Below are 18,911 nucleotides of genomic sequence, written 5' to 3' on the forward strand. Positions count from 1 at the left end.
TAAATCTGTGCCTGTCTCTAGACTGCTACTTCAGAAGGGAACAGATTCTGGGCACAGTAGTCCCCATAACGCCAATCTCCCAGCTCTGCATTTTTCTCTGGATTTTGATCACCAGTAAGAACTAATTGGATACTGTTTCAGGGAGCTATTTCCTGTTCAGTTCAGAAGCTGTACTTCTTCCTTCAGGAAGTCTGTAACCAGCACCTATGTAGCTGTGAACAGTAGGTGTAGGAAGCAATGATGACCTCCCCACTGGCATGAGGCCAGCCCATGCAGACCTGAATACAGACCAGAAAGGACACATGCAAAGAGAAACTTCATTTGCTCTTCAAGAGCAAAGGCCATGCTTCATTTGTGAACAATGGCGATGAAGCTTTCACAGGAAACTAGGCTGGTGCCTACTGTACACACGTGGCATTTATTTTAAATAAAGAATATATTAAGTCTTCACAAAACCAGGTTTTAAAAAAAGCATCTAATAAATTTATACAGTGAATAGTATGTCTTTATTCTATTTACAGTAAATTTGTTATAAATATAATACATTTTTGAAAAGCTTATTTTTAACTTGAGTAGATTTATATTTTAAACAGATCAACTTAATTGTTAAAGTTATATAATAAAGAATATGATTTAATGACAAAAATCTTATTGTGAAATAGTGTGACAGTCAGAGATGAGTAAGGGAATAAAGTCAAATTCCTTCCAAAACTATGTTCAAAGCATCAGAAAAGCTTTTCTTTTTACAGTTATATATAAGCCATTGGGATACCAGACTGAAATACAAATGCCCATAACCAAAGTTCAAAACCGATCTTACAGAACTGCATGAGGCAAGGCAGGAAAACCTGTATTTAACACTCCGAGAACTTCACAGTACAGCTGGGAACTGCACATGGATGGCGTAATGGCAGTATTGCCAGCAAGGCCTTCCCTTCCTCAAAACCATCTCCCCAGAGTCACACCCATTCCACAAGCTGCAACAGCAGACTTCGACTTTTTTTTTTTAAGACACGGCTTGTTAAACTGTATGGATATGTTGAAATTCTGTATTATGAACATTATTACCAGTTTTAAAAGAAAAAACTGGGATTCTATTCTCAGTCCAGTGTGCTGTGTCAGCTGTGCCCAATCCCAGTGTTTTGCAGTGGTCAGAGGGTGTTTCAAACGCTGCTGTAAGACTAACCCCCAGAGTCGGACTCTCTGTGACTCTCAGCTCTCATGCGCTATTAATGATAATCAGAGCAGGCATGGAGTTCTGCTGACTTGTTTCAAATTCTGTAACCTGGTCTGATAACTTGGCGAATACCCTTGGAGTCCCAAGGTTATAAACACCCGTATGAACAAAGCATGCTTTCAGTTGCAAACTGCGTGACTCTTCACTTCTCAGCTGGAGTTTATACTGTGTCTGTCCAAGCCATGTGAATGATCCATGAGTGTCCAATGCCTCTGGACTAAAGGAGGAAGGAAACGGTAAGTTGTCAATTTTTTTTTACATTTTTTTTCCCTCTAAAATCTTACTAACATCTCTCTTTCATCAAATCCTTTTATTTCTAGGAATTGTTTATGAAATGAACTATTATTAATAACATTATTACTGTAACAATCAATCATATGTTAACAGTTACTACTATTTTCTAGGAACAATGCTAAAAGTAGATCATTTCATTTAATGCCCATAATGGCATCTAGTAAACAATGGAACCTGATTTGAAACTGAGCTCTTACCCTGTTATCCACATACAAAAATAACTGTGTAAAAGAATGCCCATAATAGTAAATGTTATAAAACTAGAACCTAGTGCTCAGCAACACAGCACAGCGCAATGAGTCTGTGACATGCAGACATGCAGGCTCCTATGCACTTGGATTTTAAGACACCATCTAGGGTGTAATATGAAAACATTAAGCATATGTTTAATATGACTTCTTTTGTGTTTTTGAAGATTTATTTACTTATCTTTATGTGTATGGATACACTGCCTGCATGTGTATAATTGAATCATGTGTGTACCTGGTACCTGCAGAGCCAGAAGAAGATATCAGATCCCTTGGAACTGGAGTTACAGATGGTTGTAAGATACCATAGAGGTGCTGGGAACCAAACACAGATCCTCTACAGGAGCAGCAAGTGTAATTGACCACTGAACCATTTCTCCAGCCTGAGACTTATTTCCTAATACAAAAATGCCTGAGACAAACCTGCTGGCTCTAGGAGTATTGGGTATAGCAATATAATCTAGACTCTTTTATTATGTATTATTTTCAAGTTGGGAGAAAAAAACCTTTGATATTTAATAGCTCTGTAACACTTCTCTGACACTATATAAACAAATCTAACACTGCTTGAGTTAACTTTATCCATGTTAGGCAGTGATTTGCATAGTTTCAAAACATTGAACTGCTTTAAATAATACTAAACTTTGGGCTACTAAACAGCCTCTCATAAAATAAATTCTTACCTTGTTGTTTTATGCCGCAGATCAACTATTACATCCACATCAGCCTTAGAACAATTAGAAAGTAAAAGGGTGACTGGTACTAAGCAAAGGCTGTGGAGCAAAGATAAACAAACCATTAGTCATACACTTTCTTCTTAGAAACTAGCTTCTTAAAAATAACACAAAAATACCTAACAGAACACACGTTTAAAATCCAATTCAAGTAAGAAAAAAAAAACCATAATGAGTCACAAAATCATTCTAGGGTAAAATAAAATACATTAATACAATCTCTCCATACTAAATATCAGAATGTACACCTTATATAAGGAATACTGTTAAGTTTATAAAAGGAATACTGTTAAGTAAAGTGTTTTCCCAGCATACATATGTGGCTTAGGTTGTGCTGGCTATGCCCCAGAGAGCAGGTTTCTAGTTTGCAGCCTCTCCTTCATTTAAATTACAAATGTGTATGTAACAAGCCAAAGTGAAGCCCCAGGAACTTGGAGTATTTAGGTCCCATCTACTTCTCAAATGCTAAATTACTCACACCTTACTAAAATGCTACTAGAAAGAAAAGATGCAGATATCTGCACATCCCTGCTCACCCTGCTGCCCATCTAGTCCTCAGAGCAATTAACACTGCCCACTGCTGAGACATCACCTCCATCTTGGTCTTCCTGCTTTAGCTGCTCTTCTCCAGCCTTCTGAGGATGAGCTTTTCTACTCGGCTCACTCTTCACCATTTCTTTTCTGTCCCATCACACACATCCCTCTCCCATCTCTACCAAGGGTGACTTCCCCAAAACTTTGAACATCAATTGTTATATACCCTTGTGAAGTGTCATCAGATTTAGCTCTCTCTCTCCCTCCCTCCCCCCACCTCTCTTTCTCCCTCCCTCCCCCACCTCTCTCCCTCCCTCCCTCTCTCTATCTCTCTCCCTCTGGCTTTTCAAGACAGGGTTTCTCTGTAGCTTTGGAGCCTGTCCTGGAACTAGCTCTGTAGACCAGGGTGCCCTTGAACTCACAGAGATCTTCCTGCCTCTGCCTAACGAGTGCTGGGATTAAAGGCATGCACCACCACCGACTGGCTTAGAACTTTCTATTTTAAAAACATTGTCTACACATTAAAGTTGTTTATCAAAATTATAAACAAATCATTCCCTATGATATTTAGTCCTTGAAGATTCTCCAGGAGGAGTTAGTTTGCAAGATGGCTCAGCTTACTGCCAAGTCTGACAACCTGAGTTTCATACCTGGGCTCTACGTGGTAGAAGGAGAGAACTCCCGAAAGATGTCCTTTGACCTCCATGTGAATGCCACAGAAGGTGCGCGCGCGCGCGCACACACACGCGCACACACACACACACACACACACACACACACACACACACAGAGATGTAAAAAAATCTTAAGGGAAGGACATAGTCTAAAACTGAGTTCCACTGTTAGTCATGCTATAGGTTTGATTTGTGTCTAAAACAAAATGATACAATCTTTTCCCCTAGTTTTTGACTTTATGAAAAAAACCTAACTCTTCAAACAGAAAGTTTTTGACATCTGAGAATTGGCTGGGGCAACATTCATACTCAGTAACACTGAAGTTGTGTGTGTATGCGTGCCTGCACATGCATGTGCAAACACACACAGACACAAAAGCTAATTATAGTAAAGGTTAAATCATGTAAGACTCATTATTTTAAATTTCTTTTGGTGTGTGGGTCAATGCTGTTACTGAAATAATGTTAATTTTTAAAGAATGGTATCTGTACATGTACATAAGAAATTTAACAAAAATAAGCCCCATACCTTTTTTGATGAAATGGATGATGAAATGATTCCGGGTAGTGAAGACTTGTTTTAATGAGATTAGAAAGCTGTTCTACTGATGGTCTTGTGGAAACTGTAGTGTTTTCTGGCCTGAAAAACTTTAATAGTTCCATTTCTGGCGGCTCCTGAGGATAGACAATAAAGACTGATAATGAAATGATGCTTTATATAAGTCACAGTGTGTACAAACTCTTAAAAAACAGTGAAGAGCACCTAAGTCATGAAGTACCTTTTCTTCTTTGCTATTATTTTAAGCTGGCAGCTATTATCATCTGTAGTATAACCTGAGATAAACACTAGTTTACCTAACCACTCCACACATTAGCTCTAAGATCTTACATAATTACTTTAATACCTTTCTTACATGTAACACTGGGTTCCATAACCAACCATTTTCATGATTGATGTGATTTTCATTCAATAAAACTGCTCAGTACTTAGGCTGTGGATATTCAATTATCCATAGCTGTTTTAACAGCTGAGGATCAAGAATTAATAAATAAAAAATTTCCATTTTGAAAACATATTTATTTCATAGATTTATTATTTAAAATATATTACTCAAAGGCCAATATGTACTGGAGATAGCTCAGCTGGTACAGTGCTTGCCTGGCATGAAGGGGTTCAAGTCCCAGAACCCTATAAACCAGGCACAGTGGTGCCATTATAATCCCATATTTTGTTACCCCAGCACTTGAAGTGGTAAAAGCAAAAGAATCAAGAATTCAAGGTCAACCTCAGCTACACACAAAACTGAGGCCAGCCTGAACTACTGCATAAGGTCCCCTAAATTGTTTTTTCTTAAAGGAGGAAAGTGAAAATAAAAATTACTTAAAAATTATAAAAAACATTTAAAAATTTATAAAAATTATTAAAAATCTATTTAAAATATAAATTTATTTTAAAATTATAAAAAATAAAAGTGAAGCATAAAAATTATCTAACACTAATCATAAAGACATCTCTATACTTTTTGCAAGAGTCTCTTGAAAAATCCAGCTGATTCTACTGTGTACTGTGAACAGAGTATTTATGAGGATAAAAACAGCAAACTCTGTAACATAAAGCAGTTCAGCCCACATGCTTTAAGCAGCGGACATTTCACACGCTGGTCCCATAAGGTCTTAGAGCTCACCCTGCAGTCCTCCCCCATCAGCCTGGCAATCAGTCTGCTCTTTTGATTAGAAAGTAGTCGTTTTTGCACTGAAATGTCTATTGAAAATTGAAGAGTTATAACATGGACAGGGTGACAATAAACCTATAATAAACCTATAGGACATCTGCACAGATTCAAAACAGCAGCTCTGCTTTTGACTTCTAAGACATACAAACAGTCCGGTTTACTTCAGAAAACACAGAGCTGAGGAAAGACAGGCAGGCTTCTGGACAGCTGCTGGGGTCTTTTTCTTGACTCTGATCTTGGATTAGAATGTGTTTTGATTTGCAAGGACTCTATTTAAGAGTATCTTTAATTTTTAAAGTTTAAAAAAATGTACTATTGGGGCTGGAGAGATGGCTCAGTGTTTAAGAGCACCGAATACTCTTCTAGAGGACCCAATTCAGAATCATCCATAACTCCACTTCCAGGATCCAATGCCCTCTTCCCAAGTCTGTGGGCATTGCATGCATAGACATAGTTCATGGGCACCAAGCATGCTTGTGGTCACATATACAGTTCTTGGGTACTGCATGTGCATGGTGCACAGACATATATATGCAGGCAAAATGTTCACTTATAAAATAAAAAGATCACATATAATTAAAAGTTTTAAAATCTATTATTAATACATTCAAGCCATCTAAACAGCATGACTTCTAAATTGTACTGAATAAGGGTTAAAGGTAGAGCTTAGTGGTAGAGTGTGGGCTATCATGTGTGAGGCTCAGGGTTCAATCCTCACCATAAAATAAATAACACCAAAAAAATTTCTACATATTAGGATAAAAGACATAAATGGTAGCCAAAGAAGGGTATTTAGACAAACTAGGCATGCAACACATGCCTCTAACTCCAGCACCAGAGGCCAATGCAGAGGCTGCACTGCACGTTTGAGGCCAGCCAGAGCAAACAGACTCTGTCTCAGAATAGAGAAGACAGAGGAGTGAGAGGACATGGTACAGAAAGATCACAAGTACAACGGGAGCACAGCCATACAACCATACGCATACACGGAAGGGTCAGAACGGCCTCCCAGCAACTGCCATTACCTGCTTCTGAGACTGTGAAAAAGCTTCTTTCCCAACAGTGCGAAGAACAACGTGATGCTGGCCTTCTAAAATAAGCTGCTTGTTATCTTCTACAACGTATGCCTGAAAATGTAGCCAAAAGAAATGTCACTTTTCACTCGTGGAAGAAACCCCAAAAGTAACCATCTTAACTACTGGTGGGAAAAAAATATGACACCTGGTATCCATCAATTATCAATAATCCTGTGTCAGCATTTCAACCTTTATCTGTTCACATTCAATCAAAAAACCATTTACCCATCCCTCTGAATTTGCTGGTTTTATTAAATAAAACTTGACTGACTCAAGTATTTCAAAGAGATAAATCTTGAATTTTTCCTCGTTTTCTCTAGTCTTTCAAACTTCAAAGAAGTGTGTCACAACACAGGCCTCGTGTGTGTGTGTGTGTGTGTGTGTGTGTGTGTGTGAGAGAGAGAGAGAGAGAAAGAAAACGTGTGCATGTAGGCGGGTGCATATGAAAGCCAGAACTCAGTGTCTCCTGGATTCCTCAGACACCACTCTCACCGAACCCAGAGCTCCCTGACAGGCTTGCTCCCAGGGATCCTCTCTCCGCCCGGCACTGGGATTACTTTTACCTGAGTGCTGGGGATCTGAACTCAGGTCCTTATGCTTGCACTACAAGCACTATACCTGCCGAGTCATCTCCATAAACCCAAGAAAGACTGTTTTATGGAGATCTCAGTTAAAGACCAAGAAGTGACATACAAGTTTCTTTACTGCCAACATGCAGGTGACTAAAGTGAACCCCATGAGTGAAAATGCCATGCCTTGTTGCCTGTGAAGTTCAGGATGGCCTCAAGCCTGTGGTTCTGTCTGTGCACCGTGACAGCTAGCATTACAGGTATGTACCAGCCTGTGGTTCTGTCTGTGCACCGTGACAGCTAGCATTACAGGTATGTACCAGCCTGTGGTTCTGTCTGTGCACCGTGACAGCTAGCATTACAGGTGTGTACCAGCCTGTGGTTCTGTCTGTGCACCGTGACAGCTAGCATTACAGGTGTGTACCAGCCTGTGGTTCTGTCTGCGCACCGTGACAGCTAGCATTACAGGTGTGTACCAGCCTGTGGTTCTGTCTGCGCACCGTGACAGCTAGCATTACAGGTGTGTACCAGCACATTCACTTTAAGCCACACAACTTCTTTCGGTTTTAGTCATGTTCTTTCAAGATATGGTCCCACTGTGTATCACGGGCTGGAGTAGAATCTGATCTGTAGCTCAGGCTGGAATCAAACTTAAGCCTTTTGAATACGAGAACTACAAGTACACGTCTGGCTACATATGCTTTTTAAAGAGGTTTTCTTTTTCTACTAGTAAATTGAATTAATCTATTTTAAAATATTTGTCCCATATATATATATATATATATATATATATATATATATATATATATATATATATATATATATATATTTTCTCTTTGGAATTTGACTTTGTTCTATATTAATGAATTATTTGGAGTTTTGTTTTTATTTATTCATGCACATTAATATTTTGCTGGCATATATGTTATGCACTGTACCGCCTGGTACCCACAGAAGCCAGAAAATGTTGAATGCCCTGGGACTAGGGTTGTGAGCCACCCTGTCAGTGCTAGGAATCAAACCTGGGTCCTCTGGAAGAGCAGCAGCCCAATGCTCTTAACTGCTGACCCATTTCTCCAGCTCTGATTTAGTTGGTTTTTTTTTGTTTTTTTTTTTTTGTTTGTTTGTTTTTTGTTTTTCAAGACAGGGTTTCTCTGTGTAGCCCTGGCTGTCCTGGAACTCACTCTGTAGACCAGGCTGGCCTCGAACTACCTATCTCTGCCTCTCAAGTGCTGGGCTATCTCTGCCTCCCAAGTGCTGGGATTAAAGACATGCGCTACCAAGCCCAGAGACTGGCTTTTTGAAAATAAGCCAAGTTTTCATTTGATTCAAGAGACCCCATCAGAATGCTGCAAGAGTCTCAAAGCTTGAGTACTTTCAATTTCTGTACTTACTGACTGGTGACAGCTTGTCATTTGGGGTCATACTGAGTACTGCTGTCCTAAGGCACAGGACAGCCCAGAGTCCACTCAATCCAGAACCAAGAAGTAAGTAGCTGAACAGCTGCTGGTGCTGGTTTAACCTTTACAGGAAATCACTGATATTTTAAATATAGAATTCCAGGACAACCTGAGCTACATATGAGACCCTGCCTCAAATAAAACCATTGATGCTCAAGCTATGAGTCTGGTCCTGAATAGTGTTGATTCACAAATCCTCCCCTTCCTGTGCATGATCTCCCACAATTAAGATGACTTCACAAGTGTTCAGTAGCTAGCTAGGTGTGATAACACACACCTGTAATTTCAGCACTTGGGATGTACTAGAAGGATAAGTTCAAAGCCAACCTTGATTATATGAGATCCTGTCAGAAAAATAAAAACCAAAAAATGGAAAAAAGTATTTTTCAATTCTCTTTAATTTACATTTTTCTTAACTCAATAAAAATGCAGTTCCAGGTACTAACCACTACCAAGCTTTGTATCATATTCTTTAATACACCTCAAGTTCTCTTTTACCTATGATCAGCAGGCTGTTTTTTTAAAAGTAAAATTTTCTTTCCAGTCAAGGTGATTGTGGACTTGACAGCTAAGTACAGATTACAACACATATTACTCAAAATCTTACCTTAAATGCATCAAAGGGCATTCAAGTGCCTATGATTTCAAGCTAATATATAACAACATACAACTAGTCATTTAAACATAAATCTTATTCTATAATTAACATATGCAATTTATTTAAGTAGGGTTTCATAAGTAGGTAAAAAGTCAGCATTGTTTCAAAAATATAAACTACTTCCAGCAACAATAAATAAAGGTAAAAATAAAAAAGGGAGGAAAGGCACAAAAAGATGAACACAAACAGCAACAAGTCCATGGCTGCTGGAGCAGGGAATTGAGTACCCACAGACTCACATAATTTCCTTCTTGCTAGTGTCTGGAGATGCTCATGATGGGTTAATGGAACCTGCTCTCACTGACCTGCATGTCCACAATATTCTTGGTGATACATAGAAACAACTATCTCACAGAAGAAAGCGATCAGCTTTTACTGAATTCCTTTCTTTAGACAGAAACATTCCAAAAGTCACTATGGAACTATTAAAAGTTATAAACTAATTTCAATATTGAAAGTAAAAATTTTAATCAGAAAAAACAATTGTTCTCCAGTTTAAAAATAAAGTATCTAGATCTAAATAGAGAAGCACAAAGCTTCAATTCAAGTAATGATGGATCTCCCTCTAAGTTCAAGGCCAGACTGATCTATATAGCAAGTTCTAGGCTAGCAGGGCTATATAGTGGGACTATGTCTTAAAAAGCAAACCAACCAGACAACACAGGAAAGAAAGAAAGGACAGAAGGCGGAAAGGCAGATACTCAGACTGGGTGTGATTTACCTCTGTTCCCAGCACTCCTGAAGCTAAAGCAGGAGTACACAGAATCTGAGGTCTGCCTGTCCTACACAGAAAGACCGTCTCAAAATGAAAAATAAAACCTAAACATCTCTAAATGAGGCTCGCTGGCAGTATGTAGTGCACTACCTTCCATAATATGACAAGGTTCAGGTCCACCTCACTGCACTTCTGAATCAACCGCACAGCTTCCTCTGCTGCATGTTTCTCTGGATGCACAGAAAGCAAATCTTGTGGTTTCTTCAACTCTGAAGATAAACTTCGGTAAAAGAAATCTGCACATGGACTTGCTGAACTTATTATCTGTAGAAAGAAATATCACTTGTCTACTTAAGTGTTTTAATTAAACACCCTGTCAAAACTTACTCATTTAAGTATTCTCTGCCAAAATGTACAGTTCTATAACATAAACAGAAAAGTTCACTCATTACTTTCTTGTCTGTGCAGCTGAATATGAAGGTCATTTGAATATCTAAAAGATTTAGTGCAAATTACTCATAACTTTAAAAGGTGTTACACCAAAACACTCTATATTGCCATGATTTTCCAAGTGTCCGGGAGGATGAATAAAAACTACAATTCTACAAAACAAAAGTTCTACACATTCATTTAACTCCCTAAAAACATCAGTCAGATCCTAGAACTAAAACTCATTTTCATTGTAGTTGTTAAATAATTTTGTGCATGAGTATTTTTTGAGGCATCTGGCTGAATTAACTAAAAACTTACGAGGACACTATCCAGCAGCATCTAATGAAGTAACATAGATAATCACTGGTATTAAACTGCCCTTTGTATTTACTTGAAAGAAACAATGTGAGAAAAGATCCAATCTATAGGATTTTCCCTAACACAGAATACTCTCATGGTAAAATCTCTACATTTGCAATTTTATGAATTACTATGTGTGTATCATTTATATGTAAAGCTGGCTCAGCTGTTAAAGGGTAGGCTCACAACCAGAAATATAAGAGGTAAGTTACCAGTACCCATCCTAACCACTTAAGAAAACAAACAAAAAAAGTGCATTTTTTTCCTCTTCTGGTAAGCTTTTTCTGGTAAAATACCATCCCCACAGTTTTTTCCTTAATCTGTAGTACGTGGTGTCATTCAATCAGATGCTTCAAAAAAAGAGTCTTTGTTTCTGCCTTCTTCGGTGCTCAAATAAGATATTGTTTAACAAAAAATACAACAAAAATTGCAGATTTAATATAATTTAAGGGTCTGACTGATGTCTGTAGGAATTTAAATTATTTTAAAATAAAATTAAAGTCATCCACCAGGTCTGATGGCATTAACCTGTAATCCCAGTAGAGACAACTCAGTGAGACCTTCTCAAAGTACAAAGCAAAAAAGAGGTCTAGGGTATAAATTAGTGATAGAGTGCTTGTGTAGCATATGGTTTAAATCCTAGGTTTAAGTCCTAGGATCACCAGTATCACAATAAACAAATAAGCAAAAAAAAAAAAAAACAACATAGAAAAAGAAATGACAAAAGTATACAAGTGAAGACCTGAAATACTGCTAATTCTAACATTTAAAATCACACATGCTTTGCAATCATTGGATCTTTGTAGTTGTGCGATGTTCCTTAAATAGCTGCTTCCTCAAATATTGTCATAAAAAATGAGCAACGTGAAAACTCCTGATGAGAGAAATGCAGTACTTTAGGGATGTCTGGAATTATTAAAGAACATGAAGAAGTGAGTGGGTGGCTCCTTAGATGACCTCTCCAGATTACGGTAGAGCTGGTTAGAAATGCATAAGGCAGGGAGATGGTTCAAAAGGTAAAAGTGCTTGTCACACAAGTCAGATAACCTCAAGAGGCTGTCTAGAACCCACATCTAATTCTAGCATCCTTATGGTAAAGTGAAGGTGCATACCAGAAGCAGTCCAAACTTTGTAGGCCAGCTAACCTGGAACATAAAAAGTATAGCAGCAGAGACATGGGGAGACCCCTGACTCAAGCAGGAAAGAGAACAGACTCCAGAAAGTGGTCTTCTCTGTCCTGCACATCCACCATGGCACATATATGCACACAAGCACATGTATGTGAGCACATACAAAATTAATTAAAACATGTTAAAGCATGGTCCAGGCTAGGGACATAGTTCAGTGGCAGAGTGAGAGTCTAGCATACACAAAGCTCTGGGTTCAACCTCCAGCTTCACAAGGAAAGCCAGACATGGTGACATGGTACTATAAATAGGCATGCAACCGCACCAATCATGGTTCCATAGGCTTGCAAACCCACCAGAAATGGTCTAGCAGATATGCTCCCATAGGGCTGCAATCCCACCAGACTCGGTGCCATAAACCTTTAAGACTACCAGGTATGGTGACATAAGCCTGTAATCCCAGGACTCAGGATATGGAGACAGGAAGAGGAGTAGTTCAAAGTCATTCTTGGCTATATATGGAGTTTGAGGCCAGGATGGGCTACATGATACCCTATCTTCAAAACAATTTTTAAAAATCATATTCCCAAACTCTATTACAGATCACAATGAGGCTTCAGAAGTGGGGAAGAAAAGCCTTTATCCTAACAAAATTCTCTATACCTGGACCTCAAAGCCAAGGTCTAAAGATTGAGTTATTAAGGTCTGCAGGACTACCTAGAAACTGATAACCACACAGAACCTAGGTTTCCACCACAGTCCAGACAAACCAGAACTGCATCTTTTTATCTTTAAATTATTATGTATACAGAGTTTTGCCTGCATGCCAGAAGAGGGTACCAGATTTCATTACAGATGGTTGTGAGCCACAATGTGGTTTCTGGGAACTTTGGAAGCAGCCAGTGCTCTTAACCTCTGAGCCATCTCTCCAGCCCCCAGAACTGGCATCTTAATAAGATCCCCAATGCACACTTCTTAACATTTGAAAACTTGCTCTAGATGACTCATGCATATTATGATCAAGTGTTTACAAAAACCTAATTCTAATTCTAAGACAGCCTAAGTACCTACCCGGTGTTTCCAGGTCTCAGAACTATGTGATATGCCCAAATTTGAAGATGACAACATGTTAAAAGACTTTTAAGTAGACTTAGAAAACAGAGGGCCCACTTAGAAAAAAAAATAGCTGCACTATGGTCACTTTTTCTAAACAGAAACGTTTCCTCAAGTAATTCTGGCTTTTCTAAAATCCCAAGCACTGTGTTTCCATGACTGGGTATTTTCAAAAGTTAGTTTTATGTAATTAAAGTGGTATAGTCCATACGGCATGCTTGAATTAAAGGTGGGCTATAAAAGTATATAAAGTTCAGATGCTCACTATTCAAAGATGATTATTAGTGATGCCACAGTTTTTTTCAGAACAGACAATTAAATCAAATACTACTGTGCATCACTGCATACCTGTTCATTTCCAAAGATGATATCTGCAAAAGTGTATTTTTCAGAGGACTGTACAGCAGCTAAAAAAAAAACCAGGAAAACAAACTAATCATATTACTGCTATAAGATATAAAATGGACATTTAATAAACTATCAAAGTAAAACAAATTTACCTTCTTTTTGTTTACATCTTACTGCCTTGAAGCAAAATTTTCCCTTCTCCCTACTGGCAAGTTTGGCATCTAGAAATAAAAATGTTTCTCAGGTTATAACATGTGCAAATCCCAATTCATTATTCAAACTTCCTTCATCAAAACAGAAAGTAACTTATAAGAAGAGATTTCATTTGGTTGGGTGTGGCAATGTACACAAATCTCTTGAGTTTGAGGCCAACCTGGCCTACACAATAAATTCTAGGACAGCCTTGTCTCCAAAAAACTGTTGTCTTTTCAATGAAATGAATATTTATTAACCACTTGAAAAGCTTAAAATTCAGACTCTTAAGATACACAAGCATATGTGACTATGATTGTGTATGTGTATTTGACATCTGACGTCTTAAACACTAAGCTGGGAAGGTAAGAACTTCGGAATACTAGGCACCCCCATGGTCTTACACTTGATCATGCCCTTTTAGTATTTTTCAACCATTTCTTTTTAGTGCTTCTCCACTGATGTAGGTGGGTCTTCTTTCTATGTGTTGCTTTCATTGGTTAATTAATAAAGAAACTGCTTGGCCTGATAGGCCAGAACATAGGTAGGTGGAGTAGACAGAACAGAATGCTGGCAAGAAGGGAAGTGAGTCAAACACCATGATTCTTCAGCCCGAGACGGATGTAGACTAGAATCTTTCCCGGTAAGCCACCATCTCGTGGTGCTACACAGATTACTAAATATGGCTTAAAGCTTACTAAATATGGGTTAAAGCAAGATGTGAGAATTAGCCAATAAGAGGCTGAAACTAATGGGCCAGGCAGTGTTTAAATGAATACAATTTGTGTGTTGTTATTTCGGTTGTAAAGCTAGCTGTGCAGGAGCCGGGCCGCAGCCCGCTGCTCCTTCTATACTCCACATTCATGACTTATAAAAATTTCTGACATAGTGTATTTTCTACCACTTTATCTGGCTTTAAAATGTTCTTATAGGGCCAGAAAGATGGTTTAACAGGTATAGGTGGTTACTACCAAATCTGATGACTTGAGTTTAATATTGAGATCCACATGGAGGAAGGAGAGAACTGACTCCTCCAAGTTGTCCTTTGACCTCCACATGTGTGCTGTGGAAAATAAATGCACATAGATACAAACACAAAAATAAGTAAAAGGAAATAAATGCTGATTTATTTTACTGGCTACTAAAGTCTATATGAGTTAGCAGCATAATTTACACTAAAATCACAACCAATTTTTCTCCAGTAAACACGAATATGCCATGCAGCTGAACATACAGATTTTTCCATATGTTTAGTTAATTCCTATTCTTCAAATGTGAAATGTCCCCACTGCTGGTATATTCAAATAAGTGGTCCACAGCTAGTGGTGCCTTGCTGGTGGAAGGCCACTCACGCAGGCCTTGAGGTCTTATTCCTAGCCCCACCTCCTAACTACTCTCTCTGCTTCCTGACAAAGATGCAGCATGGCCAGGCATGTCATGCTCCTACCCCAATGGCTTCCCTGAAAGGATGGACTGTATCCCTTCACACTGTAGTCAAAACAAACCCTTCCTCCCTTAAGTTGCATCTTTATATATTTGGTTACCACCACCACCACAAGTGACTAACACAAGCCTCCAAATAATAATCAGTGTGAGGCTAAGGGTACAGACCTTTGTTTTCAGAGATGTTCACGGATTTGTGCAGCTGCCAGTGCTTACTACTGCTCGACACCTGTACCATGTGGAACTCTTTAACCCCTGCTTCACTCTGTCAGAGACACAAAAAAAGTCATTTGAGGCTAAAAGCACTGAATTAAAAAACTCCGAGGACAAAATCAGAAGCTACTCAAATCAAGCAAAAGTAATTGGAGGATGGGGATGGAGCTCAATGGTAGAGCACTTGCCTCAGGTACAAGGCCCCATTTCATTCCCAGTAGAGGAAAATAAATAGAATAAGGAGGAGGGCTAGAGAGATGGCTCAACAGTTAAGAACACTTGCTGAGTTTCTAGAGGACCTAGGTTCAACTCTCAGCACCCAAATGGCAGCTTACAATAATCTATAACTTCATTTCCAGAGAATTCAGCCCTTACTTCTGGCACCAGACACACATACAGTTACATATAAGCAGGCAAAACATTCATATGTATAAAATAAAAACAAATCTTCAGAAATAAAATAAAAACATTAAATGTAATATGTATCTGAAATAATTCAACCATACGTATCTCAGAAAGTTATTTAAATCCTCTCCAACACTTTAGAGAAAGCAACAATGAAATATATTTGTATATTATATATCCACAGTTATCCATACATAAAGTTATTAGAATCTACTATTTCTGGTAGATTTTAATAATCAAAATTATTCATTAGCCAGGTATGGCAGTTCACTTTCAATACCAGCTCTTGGGAGGCTGGAGCAAAAGGACCAAATGTTTATGGGCAACATTTCAAGTTTCAGATTTACAGAGGTTACAGAATGAGACTCTGACTCAAAGTATATTTGAGTATTTATTCAAAGTATAAATCTACTGTGGAGTTTTAACTAAAATTATGACACCTTCTGAGCTATGGTGACAGTTCGGTTGGCCTAGCATTCATGAAGCCCTGTGTCCAATTCCTAGCAATCTATAAGCCATATCTCAGTGCTATAATTTCAGTGCTCAGGAGGTAGAAGCATGGGCTTAGAAATTCAAAGACAGACCAGAGCCGGGCAGTGGTGGTGCACGCCTTTAATCCCAGCACTCGGGAGGATCTCTGTGAGTTCGAGACCAGCCTGGTCTACAAGAGCTAGTTCCAGGACAGGCTCCAAAAAAGCTGCAGAGAAACCCTGTCTTGAAAAACCAAAAAAAAAAAAAAAAAAAAAAAAAAAAAAAAAAAGAAAAAAGAAAAAAAAAAAAACACAGACCAGATCTCATGCTCAAAAAAAGAAAAAGACACTTTTATTTCTTCTGATGAGTTTTCTCCAGAAATATCTCACTTTCCATAAGGTAAAAAGTAAACAAACAAAATTAGTGGACACAGTGACACCTGCCACATGCCTATAATCCTGGCAACCTGGAGGCTGACAAATTCACAGTTACCTAGAATAACATACAGTGAGTCACTATGGAAGAATGAAAGGAGAAAGAAAGAGAGGGAAGGAAGGAGAAAGGGAGGGAGGGAAGGAGACAAGAGACAAGAAACAACAAAAAATCTCAAACTAGTGTATAACTTAAATTGTATATAATTTTTATGTTTTCCTAAATGAGAGCTAATCTGACATTAGAAACTACCTAGAAATTACCAACATTTTCTACTCAAATAATGAACAGTCTTGTGAAAATTACCAACATTTCAGCACAATAAACCCCAATGTTTCCTAGAAAGTGGTTTCACAGATTTATGAAACTAAAAGTATTACAAAACTAATAACATTTGATAAGTATCTGAACCGATCAACTTGAGATTCTATAAGCTTTACAATCACACCTTCTTGACAGAGTATACAGACAGAAATGTCCTTTATAAAGGAAATGGTGCTGTCAGAGCACACGAGAACAGGGTTGTTAATACAGAAAGTAAAATCCTCACAGAACTACACACTTCATTACCTCTCAGACTGCATCACCAAATACTACACCTGACATCGATGTACCATATGATTATGAGATCCTTTCACAGAAATCAAAGCCAGTGGAGAATATTAAGATGTTTTCATACTAGCTCATGTGAATAGTTTAAAATTCTTACTTACGCTAAATTGTAGAGAAAAAAAAACATTTACCAAGAACAAACATTTCTCAACAGACTTTAAAATAAAATTCAGGTTTAAAATAACTTACAGTATTGGTATTTTCCACATCCACAAAGACTAGCATATTGCCTCCCCTGCCTTCTTCATCCTCAAGTGAATTACTTCTGCAGACAGTTGCTCGCACGCTCAAAGACCGGCTAGTACAAATAACTGCAGTGTGCCTTAAAATTCTGTGCCTGAAAATTAAAACACACACAAACTGAATCTAAGGGTCTCTCCCTACATTACAAATCTCTAATTCTAAATAAAAACCAGAAACATAGTAACTTCCAGGATTGCATATAACCAGAAAACAAAGAATACAATAAGGTAAAATTATAGACTACGTTCAGTTCAGTTTTTTTCTCAATTTGAAGCAAACTAACAGTGATCCTGGCTCTAGGCTTTTCTCCTGCTCATCAAACTATTTCACAGTGAAAAATAACCTTCACATAGCAACAAATACATCTCTCTTAAAAGTGGTCCCAAAGATGCTCCCCAAGTATGGGTGTGCACGCCTTTAATCCCAGCACTCAGGATGCAGAGGTAGAATAATCTCTGTGAGTTTGAGGCCAATTGGTCTATAGTGAGTTCCAGGCTAGCCAAGGCTACCTACATCATGAGATCCTGTCTCAAAATAAATAAATAGGTCTCAAAATTAAAACTACCAACAAAACCACACTCAATTTTTTTTCTTAATGTGTGTGCATGCCACATATGCTGGGTATCCAAAGAGACCAGAAGAAGGCACCAGATCACCTAGAACTGTATTGCAAGCAGTTGTGAGACACCGAATACGAATGCTGGGTACCAAACATGGATCCTCTGGAAGAACATCAGGAACTCTTAACCACTGAGGAACGTACTCCCAGGCCCAAAACCACAACTTTTAACTTGATTTTTCAAATATAATATTTAATTTTTTAAGTCAAAGACTGTGTTGCTTCAGGGTAGCCTTATATTCCTGATCTTGCCTTCACCTCCCTGATTACAGGCATGTATGTATGTACACCATACCCTACTTGACTTCTTTCCCACAGCTTGTAAAACATCCAGTTCTTATTTTTCTCTAACTGGTAAACCGATATTTGTAGATAAAGCTACTTGCTGGAGTGGTTGACTCCTATCCACTTGAATCCATGTTCTGAAATCTCTCCTGTGCTCTGCAGTCCACCTTACTACCTCACCACTAACTTCCCTGGCTGGAGTGCACTGTGTCCCTGTGTCCTTCCTCTCAAGGATTATCTACATTACTAAGAGCCCAAAATACCAACACTTTTCTGATTTTTGCCCTTATATTGTTTCCCATGACATTTAGATATTCTACAGAATAAAACAAATGTTAATTTTATAAAGGTGATAGTCGTATTCGAATTCTGCTATGCAACATGTAGGTAGGCTTGAGGTTGTACAGAACAGGGAGGCTGGAGATCTTAAGTGATTATCCACTGCAACACCACTGCACACACATTTCTCATACATACCAAAATTATATTCTTACAAAAGGAAGCTGTACGGGAGGGGGCTTGATATACAAATGATAGAGTATTTAAATCTATCAAAGAATGGAAAAGTTTATAAACTTAAAACAACTAAAAATGTTGAAGGTTTGTTTTCATTTTCTACTTTAAAAAAAAAAACAGAACTTTATGTAGTTAAATTTCTTTCTATTCTTAGCTACCTAGAATTAA

General features: G+C 38.2%; 1 protein-coding gene across 4 annotated transcripts in view; it reads right to left on the bottom strand.

Annotated features, from left to right (window-relative positions):
- Positions 1 to 399: 399 nt before the first annotated feature.
- Trappc8 (trafficking protein particle complex subunit 8) overlaps positions 400 to 18,911 on the bottom strand; it is a 76,764-nt gene continuing 58,252 nt past the window's right edge. For all 4 annotated transcript variants that reach the window (XM_038330088.2, XM_038330087.2, XM_038330086.2 and 1 more), the window contains 9 exons: positions 17,270 to 17,417; positions 15,116 to 15,212; positions 13,465 to 13,533; positions 13,313 to 13,371; positions 10,083 to 10,256; positions 6,480 to 6,581; positions 4,251 to 4,396; positions 2,463 to 2,552; positions 400 to 1,454 (listed from right to left, as the gene is read on the bottom strand). In XM_038330088.2, coding sequence (XP_038186016.1) covers positions 1,220 to 1,454; positions 2,463 to 2,552; positions 4,251 to 4,396; positions 6,480 to 6,581; positions 10,083 to 10,256; positions 13,313 to 13,371; positions 13,465 to 13,533; positions 15,116 to 15,212; positions 17,270 to 17,417 — 1,120 coding nt within the window. In that variant the 3' untranslated portion in view covers positions 400 to 1,219. The remainder of the gene's footprint in view (positions 1,455 to 2,462; positions 2,553 to 4,250; positions 4,397 to 6,479; positions 6,582 to 10,082; positions 10,257 to 13,312; positions 13,372 to 13,464; positions 13,534 to 15,115; positions 15,213 to 17,269; positions 17,418 to 18,911) is intronic.

The sequence above is a fragment of the Arvicola amphibius genome, chromosome 5 (genome assembly GCF_903992535.2).
Source record: "Arvicola amphibius chromosome 5, mArvAmp1.2, whole genome shotgun sequence".
Taxonomy (NCBI): domain Eukaryota; kingdom Metazoa; phylum Chordata; class Mammalia; order Rodentia; family Cricetidae; genus Arvicola; species Arvicola amphibius.